At 36.8% G+C, this 15,100-nt stretch overlaps 1 protein-coding gene across 1 annotated transcript in view; it reads right to left on the bottom strand.

Moving 5' to 3' along the window:
* Window positions 1-1,719: 1,719 nt before the first annotated feature.
* The window catches only part of LOC124408235 (14 kDa phosphohistidine phosphatase-like), a 108,563-nt gene continuing 95,182 nt past the window's right edge, over window positions 1,720-15,100 (bottom strand). Inside the window, exons 3-4 of the mRNA XM_046885004.1 lie at window positions 6,121-6,254; window positions 1,720-2,276 (exon numbers count right to left, since the gene is read on the bottom strand). Coding sequence (XP_046740960.1) covers window positions 2,187-2,276; window positions 6,121-6,254 — 224 coding nt within the window. The 3' untranslated portion in view covers window positions 1,720-2,186. The remainder of the gene's footprint in view (window positions 2,277-6,120; window positions 6,255-15,100) is intronic.

Raw genomic sequence — 15,100 nt, 5'->3', positions numbered from 1 at the left:
GCCCTGATTGGCCCTAAACTATGCAGTATTGCAGGGTAGAGGTGAGTAGGACTATCTCTGTGTATAGAAAGCTTTATGATAGAAAGTCTCCGTAAAGGCAAATTAAGGGTGCATTCCGAAATTAGCTCCCAGAGCTGTCAATAATCTTTTATCTCTTTTGCGCTGCCGACTTTGTGACTAGCTCTGTCTCAGTCCTAGGGAATTTTTTGCGCTTCCAGTTAATTTCGGAACGCATCCTAAGATGGCGTTGCTGCAGCAAAAGTTCCACAAAGCGCGAATCACGTTGTTTGCGAAGCGCCGAAGACCGTGATTTCCTTTATTGATTGTTAGTGTCATTCTGGTGACTTGTTGAACCAATATTTGCTGCTTTTTGGTGAATACTTTTTCAGTTCGAAACCCATATGAGACATTTCTTCTTATCTCTACCGTAAATACCTGGAACATAAAAGTGTTCAAAAATACACTTAATCCTACGTTTGATTTTTCTCAAGTAAGTTTCCCCCAGGTTTTCGCCTTAGCTATTGGTTGAAAGCTAGGGAAATTGCAAAGTTAGAAATGCTGTGAGCATTGCGCATAATAAAAAACCCTGCACGACGGGTTGCCAGTCATTTAAGCTTTAGGCGTAAATGCAATCTTCTACAGTTGACGGTTTTTCTATTTGTCTGGGATTTGGACAAATTATCAAAAAGTTTATAAGTAGATTTCACAAAAGTATCCTAAAACCAAATGAACATTATTACCGTAACGAAATTATATTTTGGAATTCATATCGAAAACAAGTTTATTGCTTAAAAACAGGCAAACTAACAGGCAAAGTGGAACTTTGCGCAATAGTTTAGCGGGACCAAAAAAGTCGATTTCATTTAGTGTTGTGAAGATAGTTTCGCGCCTGCGCAGTCTACAATGGCTTTACTTTCGTCCCAAATAATAACAACAACAACAATAATAATAACAATAATAATTGTGACTAATGTGGAGGAAAGCCTTGTCTCCGTGACGATGCACTCGTTTTCTCTGAGCTTGATCGCGAACTGCCTCACCGCTCGGTTCTCGCTCGTCTAACTAGCCTCGCGCTGCGCGCTCGCTCGCCGCCGCGCATGCGCAGTACGTGCGCTCGCAACCAGCTGATCTCAAGCGCGAAAATGGCGCAGCAGCGCTCCGCGCGTGGAAACGTCAGACTAAAGTACCTGACGCTAAGCTCATCCTTCGGTATGCATGTATGGTCTCCCTGACAAGGGGACGTCGAGACCGCCACCCGACGCCCGGGTTGTACCTCGTATCCCCCAACGAACTCTTGGTCTACTTCGCATCTTCAAGCAGCTTGTTCGTATTACGGGGTTCATGAGTCGGCGAGAACCCTATTCATTTCAAGACAGAAGAACTCTTAATCTTCTTTTACTATGCCGACTACTAGATCTTTAGAAGAGGGGTGGAACGGGTGATTTCACCCTTTGTAACAACAATAATAATAGACTTTAATCACAATTATGTTTGGAAGATGTAATGCAATTATGTAATAAGTACAAAACAAATGTCAATTTTACACAACCATTAGTCTATACTGGATAGAATAGATGTAACGCAACACACATCACGCTCACTCGATGCGCGATTATTTTCAGGTTGAACATTTACACACAGGTGTATTTGGTTTACAACAGTCATAGTCTACCATGCATTTTCTTGTAACGATTAATAAGTAACTATCCACTTTTTCTCTTGTATACTCTGTACTCCCGTAATTTCACGGCAATGGTAACCTGAGGTTTACATTGCAACCTAATTTCTAGGTATACTTTTTGCAACATGAAGGGCTGCGGAGAAACTGGATTTACTTCATTGTCGATAGTTGCTTGGGGCGTAGGTTGACACATATTCTAGTCTGTAGTCAGTACATTGAAGGTGTATTGTATTGCAAACACATTATTCTCAACGACAGATATATAATAATGCAAGTAGGGATATTTATTTCAGCGAGAGCCTCTGTTATTGGGTAATATCAACATCGTTGTCGATATCATCATAACTTGGAACAGGAGTAGGTAGCTGGATGAGGTTCAGTCCAGGATCTAATGGTTGTTTTATTAAATATCAAGGTCAAAGGAGGAGCACAAGACAGGATAACGCACACGAATAAAAGAGTACATACAAATAAGGGAAAAATAAGTATGTACACGTCAGAACGACTATTCCTCGTTAGTTGTGATGACCTCGTAGTCGGGATAAGCCTTCTTCAAGAGCTCGACGGCGACGTCGTGGTCAGCTTTGCCAAAGCCCTGGAAAGACAGAATTAGTACTAATGAATTATAGACGGGGCAAATTTCGCCGAATCCTTCTGCCGACTAAGTATTGGGACAAAGCCACACGACGAGTTGGAAACTATAATCCTTTATTACTCCGCAACGCGATATTCATTACCGTTTCCACTGCTACGATGAGAAAGTATTCGAATGAATAATGTGACCTTAAAAATACATCTGGGGCAGAAAGTCCGCGAAAGATGTTTCTAAAAAATTTCTCAACTCAAAAAATGGAACAACAAGCTTCAGATGATTTTGACGAAACTGCGTAATAAAGTTCGTGCAATTTGCTCTTAACGCGTCAATTGCACTCTACAGTTATTCTCTTGACGAACTTGTGAGTTCAATTACAGAAATTAACGACAAATCCCGGCCTTCTCGATTCTTCGAATTTCTACGATAGAAGCACGGTTGCTAAGCCGGACTAGCTGGTCTCTATTATCGCCGCAAAGCAGATGCTCGATTGTGGAGTAACTAAGGACTAAAGATAACTGTTTGAAAAGTAAATAGTACCAGACCGTGATACAAATATTTCCAGCCCCAGAAATAATACACGAGATAGAATAATCGGTTTTTCTTGTACAATTTATTCGAGTGACAGGATATATAACTAAGGTATTATATAATTCCTTAGATAAAGCTGCTGCAGCTGCGTCGTTGAATGTGAAAAGTTTAAACACTCGAAAAATAGTAGAACGTGATAAAACCGCCAGTTGTAATAGCCGACTGATTTTCGAACCATTTTGAATTTTAAGGACCAAAATATACTTCGAATCATTCTAGAAAGAACAAACGGCTGTCTCGGTGATGAGACGTTCTAACGTTCGACGTCGGCTTATGAGGCGTGGATAAAAGTAACAAGAAAAGTTAATTAATTAAGTGAAGAAGTAAGAAGTAAGGAAATGGATAAAGGGAAAAAGAACCACCTCAAAGAAAACGTTACAGCACCGCAAGAAGGTAAAGTTTGCGGCAAATCGAACTTTATGCCAGCCGAATAACGTTAACCGTGTTTCTTTGCTCGTAAGAGAAGATTGATCGTTACGGTATTCAAGGTGAATGAAATAAGTAATTGCATGACGCAATCACCGAACCTTAACGCGCGACGGATCGGGATTATAAAAATTTTTGATTCAGTGACGAGAGACTTTTCAGTCACGCAGTTGCACTTGAATTCTTTCTATACACCAGTTAGGTAATATTACTGAAAGTAATTTTCGTCGAGAATTTTACAGTAAAATAATTATCGGACGTTATTTGTAACCGTGCAACTCTTGATCATTTCTTTTTTCTAGTGTACTTCTTTTTATTTTTTGCCTCCAAACGATCTAACTAACGCGTGCTAAGTCAAGAACTATTTGTCTTCTTAATGCCCCTGTGTTTGGGCAGCCGATGGCGTTCGTATACAAAAAGAAAAATAATAATGAAGAAAGTGGCTATTAGGTGAAATCGATATCCGTTTGGTCGTTTACCGAATTTCCTCCGTCATTTTTCGCATCGTTCTATCAATGTATTCGGAGATTCTATATTCTCGGTAAATTTTCAGTGTGCCATAAATGTAAAATCGGGAAACACAACTCACGTAGGTACTTTCGGCTGAAGAGAGAAGGAGAGAAAACAAAATAGATGAAACATTAAAATCGATAGGATTTCACCTCGAGTGCTCACATCAGCCCGATATTTTAATAAAGTGTTGCAGAGGCGATATAAAATGGCGGCCACTTAACACTTCGAAAAAATAATTCAACTAATTGGCGAGTCAATAACTAGAAACGATGTGGGATAAAGGACAACAAAGTGGTCGGAGGAATGCCGTATATTAAACAAATAATTTTAACTTCCTATCGTAAAATATATACAACCAATTAAAATAGAAATTTAATTAACAACATTAAACTCCAGTTCATTTGTTCGCACAGTAGTAAACTCTAAAACAATATAATTCCCTAAAACTAACCATAAGCACACATCCGGCCTTATTTTTTTACCCTAAATATACAGTCATTGTCAATTATTATCAATTTGATAAACGAGTTTTCAAAGTTTCACTTTTATTCACCGGTTGTTACTGACACTTTTATATCGTTGGTATTAAATGGTTCACAGCGAGCACAGGAAGAGAAAAAAAAATGGAAGAAAATCACCAACGATCAATCACCCGTTTAATAGTTTGCCGGCGAAGCTGAAGCAGAAAAATACCAATCATTGGTTGATATATTTGTTCATCTCCTGTTTCAAACCGTATCAATATTGTTCAGATGAATTATTTCATCGCTTTTCTTTGCTTAAATTTAAACAGAGAAACGTGTCCAAAATCCTGAACATATTTGTATCATAATAATGATCTGTATTCACATGCTTTTGCACACTTATTTTAAATTCATATGTAGAAATAGGTTTGCTTGAGTCGAAATTGAGAGAAAACGTTGGTATATAATCACGGATACAGTAGTTTCCCGAAGGCCAATACCGTACGAATATCGTTGAATTTCGTTCGATACGATATCGAGACTGCATCCAAAGGAGTTTTCCGTTTTCCGCCGGAAACACCTTGAGCCCATAAAAATTGCTACCTTGAACAAATATACAGTTATACACAAGGTCTTGGAATACCGGAGTCAAGACTTCATATACTCATCCCGTAAACCCAGTTTGAATAGCTTTTCATTGTTCACGGTTATATCTCGAGAGGTTGCATTCCTCGCACCGGGACAATCAAGTTTAACCATAAACTAGAGCTGAGCAAATTGAAAATCCTAGGAATACGGGTTGATTCTAGAAAGTCACTGCGCATTTCCGCGTCAGTTGAAGGTGATCAGTCTAGTTTCCATGGACGTTTGGTCGGTCATTCGACCTTCTTGGTTTGAGGAAGTCATCAGCATCTGCCAGCGTATAATCAAACGCAGCGTCGACTACAGCCGCGGCAAATAGAGTGGTAAAAAAGTTTAGATTGCTCTAGGAGAGTCTGGTTTGACCAAAAAAATAAAATAAAATAAAAAACTTGCTGATGACAGTGAAAACAAGCATCCATGAAGTTTAGAACGAAGCTCGCGTATTAGTTCGTGCTACAGCGTGCATAATTTGCGGTTGACTCAAATGTGCGTTACTCTCAGCCTCTATGAGGGACTTTAGCTTCAAAAGGGGTTCGGTAACAAAAATCCTTCAATTTTCACCCTATTCCAAAAGCCACGTTTAATTCCGTTATCGACACGACGACGATCCAAAGGTGTATATTCACAGGGTCCAAAACACTTTGTGCGAACAGCGATTCCCATTCCAGAGCTCTCCAATAGCCTCCTTCAAGGCTCGAGTGTGTCTCGAATTCGATTGATGTTCACAACACCTCGAGGAAAACTCTACTGATCGAAACTCATTTGTTGTCCTCAACAAAGCGTGTAATCGAAGAACATAACGTACATTGTGTTACAAGAACGATGGATAGCCTTGCTAACAACGGTAGCTTCTTTACCAAAGCGAGCACTAATCTTCGGAGAACATTCAAGTGAACTACCTTTCGAGTTTGGGAAAGAGGGAGGCGGGGGGGGGGGGGGGGGGGGGTTTAGTCCATCGACATAATATTACCTTTCATGAACTTCTAGACTAGATAATTGGATGTTGTTCTACTGGACCAGCACTTTTCTTACTATTGTAACAACAGCCATGTGCTACAGTGGACGAAGGTTTTTGAGTAACATTGAACATTCTGGAGCATTAGTGAGACCAACCGTAAGGGAAGAATTAAATTTTTTACTCCAGTATAGAAGGGGGTTGAGTAAAAAGATCACTTTGGTGACAATGGCCGGTTTTTACCGTTTACACTCACCATTGACCTGCCGTAAACTTTGATCTTCTTATCCGCAGGTTTGTGCTCGATGAATCCACCGCCTATGCATTCAGTTTCAAGACGTGGTGCCGTTTCTTTGAGAATCTTCTCCTCCACTTCCTCGTATATGTGTGCTGGAATTCATAAAACAAAGGACGAATTGAGCATTGAACCTACTCAGAATCATTCAAGCTAATGGAGAACGAACGTAGAAAGGATGTACGATTTTGAGCTAAGTTTCTTGGAAAGAAAAGATGCCTGAATGGGTGTGGAATTCTCATATCGCATACCTGCTTTCAACTTACAGGGTCGAAGGGCTGCCTGAATACCTTTGACACTGAAAAGAAATGAGGGTAAAGTGAAAATTTCAATGACTGGCCTCTAAAGGCGTTCGACACGTTTTCGTTGCTGGATGGGTGTTGTGCTGTTGTGAAAGACGGGAATATTGAACGCAAAAATGGAAGAAACGTTCTTTGTGCAACTTGCGCTTTCACGATTCGTTGCTATACATATTGCAGGTGTCTGACTGCAGGTCGTTAATTACAAGCAAGTAACTGGATACCGTTAGAGAACAAAAATCAATGCAAGACAAGGTGAAAACGATTATACATACATAACTAGGCGAAATATAGTCACTAATGACACCGACGAACCAGCGCGGAGAAGTTCAAATGCATCAGAAGACGGCACGAAGCTGCTTGGATTAACCTTAAAATGTCAAAGGTCACGTGTCAGCTTTACGCGTCCTCTGAGCTGCTGGATTTCGTCACATTTGTACCTACTCTCACTTTACGATCTGCCAGTAAGTGCAAATGCTTCGAATCCAGAAAAAGCTGGGAAATGCGGGTTAAATTTACGTATCGCACACCCATTTTCAGAGGTCACGGTTGAATAATTCCATCCTTGACTGTATCTACGTGTTTCGCGTGTAGACAGAAACCTTATCGTCAAGCATCCACGAGCTACGCGATACGAAGCAATAGGTACGTCGTATGTTACGACTTTTTCTGGTACATTCATACTGTGTGTAAGATTTTGTAAAAACTATAAATCAATAGTTTGACGGGGGATGAACTTTTTTTACGTGATTATAAAATGAATCGAAAACGATTCATATCATCGCGACTTTAACCCTTTGTGGGGCACATTTTTCTATGGAACAAATTTTCAAAATCATAGGTGGTCTAAGGGTTTTTGGGGTTGCTGATTACGATTCTGACGTCAGAATTAGAAAATTCAAGATGGCGGACCCAAAATGGCGAGTATTTTAGGTTAAGTTCGTGGTTTTTCGTTCAATCGGTACAAAATTTGTTATAGAGGATTTTTTGGGGTCGCTGATTACGATTCTGATATCTGATGTAAAACATAAACTTTTTTCTTCGAAATTGGATTTTTAGAAAATTCGATAATTATTTTTTCAAAATTTGAACCTGCCGAAAAGTCTGAAAAAATTTTATAAGTTAGTAATAGACCTGAAGAATATACGAAAAATTTTTTAAAGCGTTTCGACACTTCGTTTAAGAACAGCTGAATTTATTCTGAAGAAAAACGAGTTTTTTTGCTTTTGAATTATGTATAATTAATTATAAATGAACAAATATCCACTTTTTTTCCCAAGTATTTTTTAGCTTGAACCTTCAAGATACTAGAAACGACTTCGAAGTATAAAGGTATTGGAAAATAAAACGGCAATAATGAAAAAACTGCAAGAAAAAAGGTGGTACAAATGTGTACCGCTGCCCCTCAAAGGGTTAAAAGAGTAATTGAAGTCAAATTTAAACGAACATGAACCGTGAGATACACAAGATTCAAAAACCCCGAGTTCACTTCAGTTTTTTTTTTTTTTTTCTCCCACTTCCACGAAAAATTGCAGCAGAAAGGAAACGCCTCTGGCTTAGAAACGGATAAGAAGATAACAAGCGATGAGCCAAGACGGGAAGTGCCATTGATAAATCGAGAAAAAAAAGGTACGAAAAAACAACCGTTCCTTTGATCATTGAAAATTGGATCGCGATAATTGACGTACTGAATTTGCAATGATTGAATTACTTTCCCGTTGACGAATTGCCAAAATATTTGCACGTTTGCGGGTAGCGGAGGAGGTTTATTTGTCAGAGCATGGTTGTCAGGCACAGCTGTAACCACTTTTCAGTGGTAGAGGTTATGGTATAGCTGACGTGAACTGCGGGCACTTGAAACATCACAGATTAATACGCCACTTGATTTTGAATAATGGAATTTGATTAACGGTCGATTCGAAATACTGTCCAAAGTTCGATCAATGGTAATGGCGAAAAATTAAACTTCTTTCCAGAAAATTCAAATCCAATTTCGGTGATCCTTTTTCTTTACCTTTCTCCTCACGCCTCGCTGTTCTTAGCACTAAAGGATTCAAACATTTCAAGTAATTACTTTAAGCTCTCAGCGTGTTTACTGATTGGCATTTCCTGTCTCTCGTAATTGTCTTCACCTTTTAGCGTGGGGAGTAAAACAGAGTTATTCGGCGCCCACTGATTATACATTTGATACGGATGGAGCAAGCTAATTCAGGTCTTGTTTGAGCTTATAAAATGAGGGAAATACGCTATTCAACGAGTGAGAAATTAGCCACCGAAAGTTCACGACTGATTATATTTAGGGGATTAGACGAAAAGGGCAAACGGTTACACCATCGCGTAATATTTAATGAAAGTAAATCAAACAGCCGGATTTTAATGATCTGTACAGTTCACGCTGACATCCATTTTCGTTACATTTTATTGAGTAAAGTTTTTTTTTTTTAATTCCTTTGCACTATATGCATGTAATAAAATATTTCGTAAACGATGTCTTCGAATTTTTTTAAAATCCAAATAATACGTTTTAATCAATTATGCATTCGTATAATATATTTTTTTTCCTCATCTATGGTAAAAAAAAAAAAGTAGCGCTTTTCTTCTGCATTTACGGTACACGATAGATCATATTTCCAGTAAATCTAAATTAGCAAGAAATATAGCGGTTATATTTCTGTAAAATAGATTTCTCAGATTTTCTCTCTTTCTTTTCCATCCTCAACTCAACATCTCTCGTTTGTATTATTACAAACTCTCAATAATATTAAAGTTTTCATAACGATGGATCACTGAGTCGGGAATAAAGTCCTGTATATAATATAACACAGGGATAAAAGTAGTTTATTCCCTTTAATTATTTTTTATTCAGATTTAGGTGAAAAAAAAATATTTAATTATTTCAACAATACTCGATAAGTCGTAACGTAATTCAGATTGTCAAACAAAACAGTTGATTAAATATCGAACTAAACCGAAGTACTTAAGTCTACAGACGAATCCTGTTTAACGGAAATGAAACATAGTCGGTGGATAATTTCAGAGCTTAACGATAATAGGAGGCTATTTCCGGTTCGCCGGAAGTATCGTATAGCCGATTTCAGAGGGTCAGGGTGCGAGGAAAGGAGGGGGGAGGGGGTTGTAAATTCTATTTGCATCGGGGATGAGTAATTCGCAATACCGTGAGAATCCCGGTTTCCGCAAGATTGATGGTGGAAATCGAGAGACCGGTATCAGTGGGAACAAAGCGGGAAGATGGAGCAAGTCGACCATCGGCCGCAGGACTTGCTGGGAGGGAATTAACAGAAATCAATATACCCGCAAGGCTCGTTGTCCTTCGGTCTAGCGGCAGCCCTGCACAGTAGGCACTAAGAGCCGAGACTAGTTCGCTCTAAGTGGCGAAATGCCGTGAGTGCAAAGTGCGCTGAAAGGTGACACCGTGTTTTTCCGACTTTCCGGGTAGGGGTGGGGGTGGGGTGCGCAAATGTGGAAGGATCAGAGACTAGGAGAATCGCGTTTGCGCCGAGAAATTTTCAAAAGGACGTGAATATGCATTTTAGAGAGTTTTGCAGAAAAAATTAACGCCCCCCCCCCCCCCCCCCCCCCACCGCCCTAGGTTTTAGCCGAAAAGAAATCTAACTTTGAATCAAAAATGATCTTAAAGCTAAAAATCTTGGCTTCAAGCTTTATCGTCTAGATTCAGTATAGACGTATTTTTTCTCGACTAAGCTCACTTTCGAGTCACTTGCCGTCAAGTTTGAAAAGTAAACCTTCGACTTGACGCGGCCATGCGTGATACACAGAACTTATTTCAAAATAACTGTTTTCGTAGCTTCAAGTTTTCGTTTCCGAATGATTTTTCTAAATTTTGTCTACGTTTTTTTTTCGCCAAGTTATTCAGCAGCAAATAAAAATTCATTGGACGAAATTTTTTTTTTTGTCCTACGCACGTAACAAGTGAAAAAAACCATCGTACAGAAATTTGGAAAACAAAAAATGAGATTGAACTTATAAATGTCGCCTTTCTGGATATTTTTGGTAAAACAAATTATCTTCGACGTCACTGGCAGATGTGACAAGTTTCCAAATATGATCTTTAAAAATTAGGATATCGAAATTTAAACTTTACCATTTTTTCTCACCTCACTTATCTCGAAGCATGAAGATTTCCTTTCAAAATTCTGTATTTAAATTTAACGAAAAAAAACCACAGACAGAATTTAAAAATTTCATTTTAAAGGGGAAACACCAAGATAAAAAATTGTTTTTTTTTTTTTTTTTTTTTTAAATCTGAAACAAAGTTCTGTTCATCAAATATCACCGCTCGAAGTCAAAGGTTCACTTTATACATTTGACCTAAATAACTCAAAGATAAGATTACTCGAGAGAAAATTCGTATAGAATAAATTTGCAAGATGGAGCTTAAAGCCAAGATTTTCAGCTTCAATATGGTTTTTGACGTACTACTTCCAATTCACGCAAAGTTACATCGTTTCAAAGTTTAACCTTTTTTTTTTTTTTTTTTTGCCAAAAACGTGATGGTGTTGACTGGGGGAGGGGGTATTAATTTTGTTCCAGAAGTGTAGAAATGAAATCTAGAAATTTGATCTTAGAATTTAGAAATTGGATGAAAAAAGTGTTCGATAAAAATCAACCGAAATGTAGAATCGTCGGGGTGAATACGAATATAAGATTCTGACGATTCTACATTTTGGTTTTCCCTACTTCATCCTTTTGTAAACATTTTTACTCTTCTGCAATTCGACTTTCTAAGTTCGAAAAATTTTATAAAATACTTTTGGATTTCTCCGCATTTTTATCAACACTTTATCCACCATTTTCTTCTCCCTCACTCCTTCTCCTTTTCCATCCTCTGTTCACAAGGTCCTTATAATATACGTAAGCCTTACCTACAGCTATTTCCTTACGCTATGCAGGCTCTAGTGAACCAGTTTATTCCCATATTTTTCCTCGGAATTTCTTTCAGCTAAAATCCTAGTGTACTTTTCATTGCAATATCATATTTTATACACATATAGGGTATTCCGTACGAATTTCACAAACATTTGGTCCTGTCCCAGGCCCAGATAATATCCAGGTTACTCAATATTTTCTTCAATCTTCATTATCACTCTTATATAAATATACAAAAACGTTTCATGACTGTTTTTACTTAATTTTCATTAAAAACGTAACGGTACATTTTTTCTTCTTTTATAATGCCACATCGTCAAATACTTTTACCTTTATTTCTACTCTTGTAAAAATATACATTAATATTAATTAATTTCATTGCTTCGATACTGCTTGAAAAACGTTTGACAAATTGTACGAAATATTGAAACCCTAAAAATATTTCAGTAATAAATATATTTTACAGGATCGATTTAAAAATAAAAAAAAAAAAAATACTGTAGCCGGTTTTGATTTGAGCTTGGCAAAAAAATAAACAAATAAATAAATAAACGAATAACGAATAGAAACGCGAAACGAAAGTTTTTCTGAAAAGGGGAATCAAAATGTGAGGGTGAATCGAGTGAGCATAAAAAAAAAAAAGAAATTATAATCCCGTGATCAGATTGAAATGTAATTGCCCATATATTTCCTTGCAGTCATACATACACCCACCTAGATAAATATATAGCCAATCTCGTTTTCTCTGTAACTATATGTACGTCTCGACAGCGTGGAGAACGCGAAATGAGAATCAGTCACGAACGCGATTTGGATTACAAGCTGTAGAACAAGGAAAGAATTATGAAAAGAGAGAAAAAGAAAGAAAGCGAGAAAGGAGAGAATAAAAAACAAAAGAAGCAATCGGGGAAGGAAAAAATTATCGTTACTCGTTACAAGCTGCTAATTTGTTTTTGTGTAATCGAATTTCGCACATTCTTATGAACAGCTGAGACATTATTTTGCAGTTAACGATGCAATGACGTAGAATTTAGTATATATATATATATATATATGTTAATAAAGAGAAGAAACGAGAAGAATAGTATTGAAATGAAATTATAATTATACCTGACTGAAACTGATAATGAAAATTGTTAATAAAATGAAGTCTCTGAGAATGAAGTTTTGCTATAATTATAAAATATTTAATATACAGCTGATAACTTCTTGGCTTAAAATTATATCCAAGGTGCAATTAAGTAGCGAAGAACAATGAAGAAAATTATAAATCGTGCCCTTTCCTCTTCGTATCTAAGCTAGGTAGATATATTCCACAACTTTCCACCCCTTACAGATATATAACCCCACTACCCGCCTCCACCTTTCTCACTACTTTATTAGGCAGTCAGCCTATAGTTAGCTGCATGAATATTCATGGTTTTAATAATTATTCCAGATGTGTGTTACGGCCGGTGAAAATACGACAGACAAAAATAGAGAAGAGGAAATATAACGTAAACGAAATTTAAGGGTCCTCAGGGTCGGTTACACAAATTCGTTTCTTTTTCTTCGCCCTCCTTTATACCATTTTCATTTTATTACAGTGTGAATACTTTTTGTAATAGAAATCAGAATTACTGAAATATTACAAAACGAAAGAGAATAAAAAAATCAACGAACTGAGATTAAAAGTTGAACAGAATCGGTATCGGTTTTGTTTTCCCGCTTATTTTTACGAACAAGATAAATAGATCGTTATAATAATAATAATAATAATAATAATAATAATAATAATCATCTATAAGGATACAATAAAAAAATGAAGAAATACAAAATGAAAAAGAATTATCAAAGAAACCTCAACACTTTTCTTTCTATTTTTTCCTTATTTTTCTCTTTGCAACCGTAGCTTTTCATCTCTTTAATCTTTCTTCTATTTCTGCTCTACAGAATTTATAAATACCTGAATATAATCGATAACTATACGATATATGAGAAAAAGGATTTTTTTTTTTCATCTTCTTTTTTTCTTTATTTTTCAATCAATATTCGATCCTCGTCGTTGGTAAATGAGTGGAGAATTGAAACTGATATGATTATTGTATTCTCCGACGTAGAAACGCCTCGAGCGTGAGATTTCAAAGAAGCTCGTTGATTGAATTTAATCCGTTGATTATTTGAAATATTTTGGGAAACAAATAATCGAAAGTGGATATGAAAAATTGACAGATCTCCCCATAATATTTTTAATTTTCGTTACTGATACTTATATTCTCTTCCAACTATCGCTACGATTTTATTGTTTATTGTGAAAGAATAAACCGATGTCAAGTTTTTACATGAAAAGAACTGAAACAAGAAAACCCCGCAAGATAAAAAAAAAAAAAAAAAAAAAAAATACCTCAAAACAAAATCAAACCTTTCAATAAGCAGAAAATGTATTTAAGTATTAACGACTGTAATACTTACGAATTATATTTTTCAGTTCAACGAAATTGATTTTATATAAATTCTGGTGAATAATATTTAAGCTGTGACTGTAAATAACAAAAAGTATTTCTTGGCGCATAGAATTTGAGGGAAATTTGTACGAGTTGTACGAACACATGCTAAGGTTCTAAGCCAAGATACTGCAGCAAAACAGTGTCCCTCACGATCGCCAATTACTCACCACCTTTGGGTTTCAGTCCGTATACTCAGGGATTATACCACCGATATTGAGGATTCGCAAACCCCCAAAATGACGCCCGAGGCCCAGCTTATTACACGCCGCTGGCCTCGTTCTCTCTGCACAGACGAGCTCGCCAATCCTCTTGTCTGATTCAAGACCGCGTTGAAAGAACGAATTGGATTCACTGGGATAAAAATTCGTCCGAACAAAATGCTATGCAGGCTTATTGTTAGTCGATGCTTCAAGGTTTTGATAACTTTTTGAGTCACGCGTTACTGTGCGGAGTCAAATTTTACAACGCGATAGTTCGTATCGCTGATTACTAATCTTGAATCAAATTTCAATTATACAAGCTTGCGGATCCAATATGGCGGACTAAAATTTCAAATTTCATCAAATACAGTCAAAAAACTTTATTGGATTCACCCTGCCGAATTTTCAAAATCTGATTTCAGATTCGTAATCAGCGACTCCAAAAACAGTTGGACAGTTTTTTTTAATTTCCGTTCGCCATATTAGATTCATTATCTTGAATTTTCAAAATCTGATTTCAGATTCGTAATCAGCGACTCCAAAACACCTGGACTGTTTTTTTTCTAATTTTCGTTCACCATATTCAATTCATTATCTTGAATTTTCAAAATCTGATTTCAGATTCGTAATCAGCGACTCCAAAACACCTGGACTGTTTTTTTTCTAATTTTCGTTCACCATATTGAATTCATTATCTTGAATTTTGAAAATCTGATTTCAGATTGGTATTCAGCGATTCCAAAACACCTGGACAGTTTTTTTTTCTAATTTTCGTTCACCATATTGGATTCGTTATCTTGAATTTTCGAAATCTGATTTCAGATTCGTAATCAGCGACTCCAAAAACAGTTGGACAGTTTTTTTTTTTAAATTTTCTTTCGCCATATTGGATTCGTTATCTCGAATTTTCAAAATCTGATTTCAGATTCGTAATTAGCGACCTCAAAAACTCATAATTGAAAAAAAAAAAAAAAAAATCGAAGAACTAATATCTTCTTATCGAGTAGTCCAAGTTTTTCAAAAGAAACCTCAAATACTTCTTTGATGA

This window comes from Diprion similis, chromosome 7 (assembly GCF_021155765.1).
Source record: "Diprion similis isolate iyDipSimi1 chromosome 7, iyDipSimi1.1, whole genome shotgun sequence".
NCBI lineage: Eukaryota > Metazoa > Arthropoda > Insecta > Hymenoptera > Diprionidae > Diprion > Diprion similis.
This window is presented reverse-complemented; position numbering and strand designations above follow the sequence as displayed.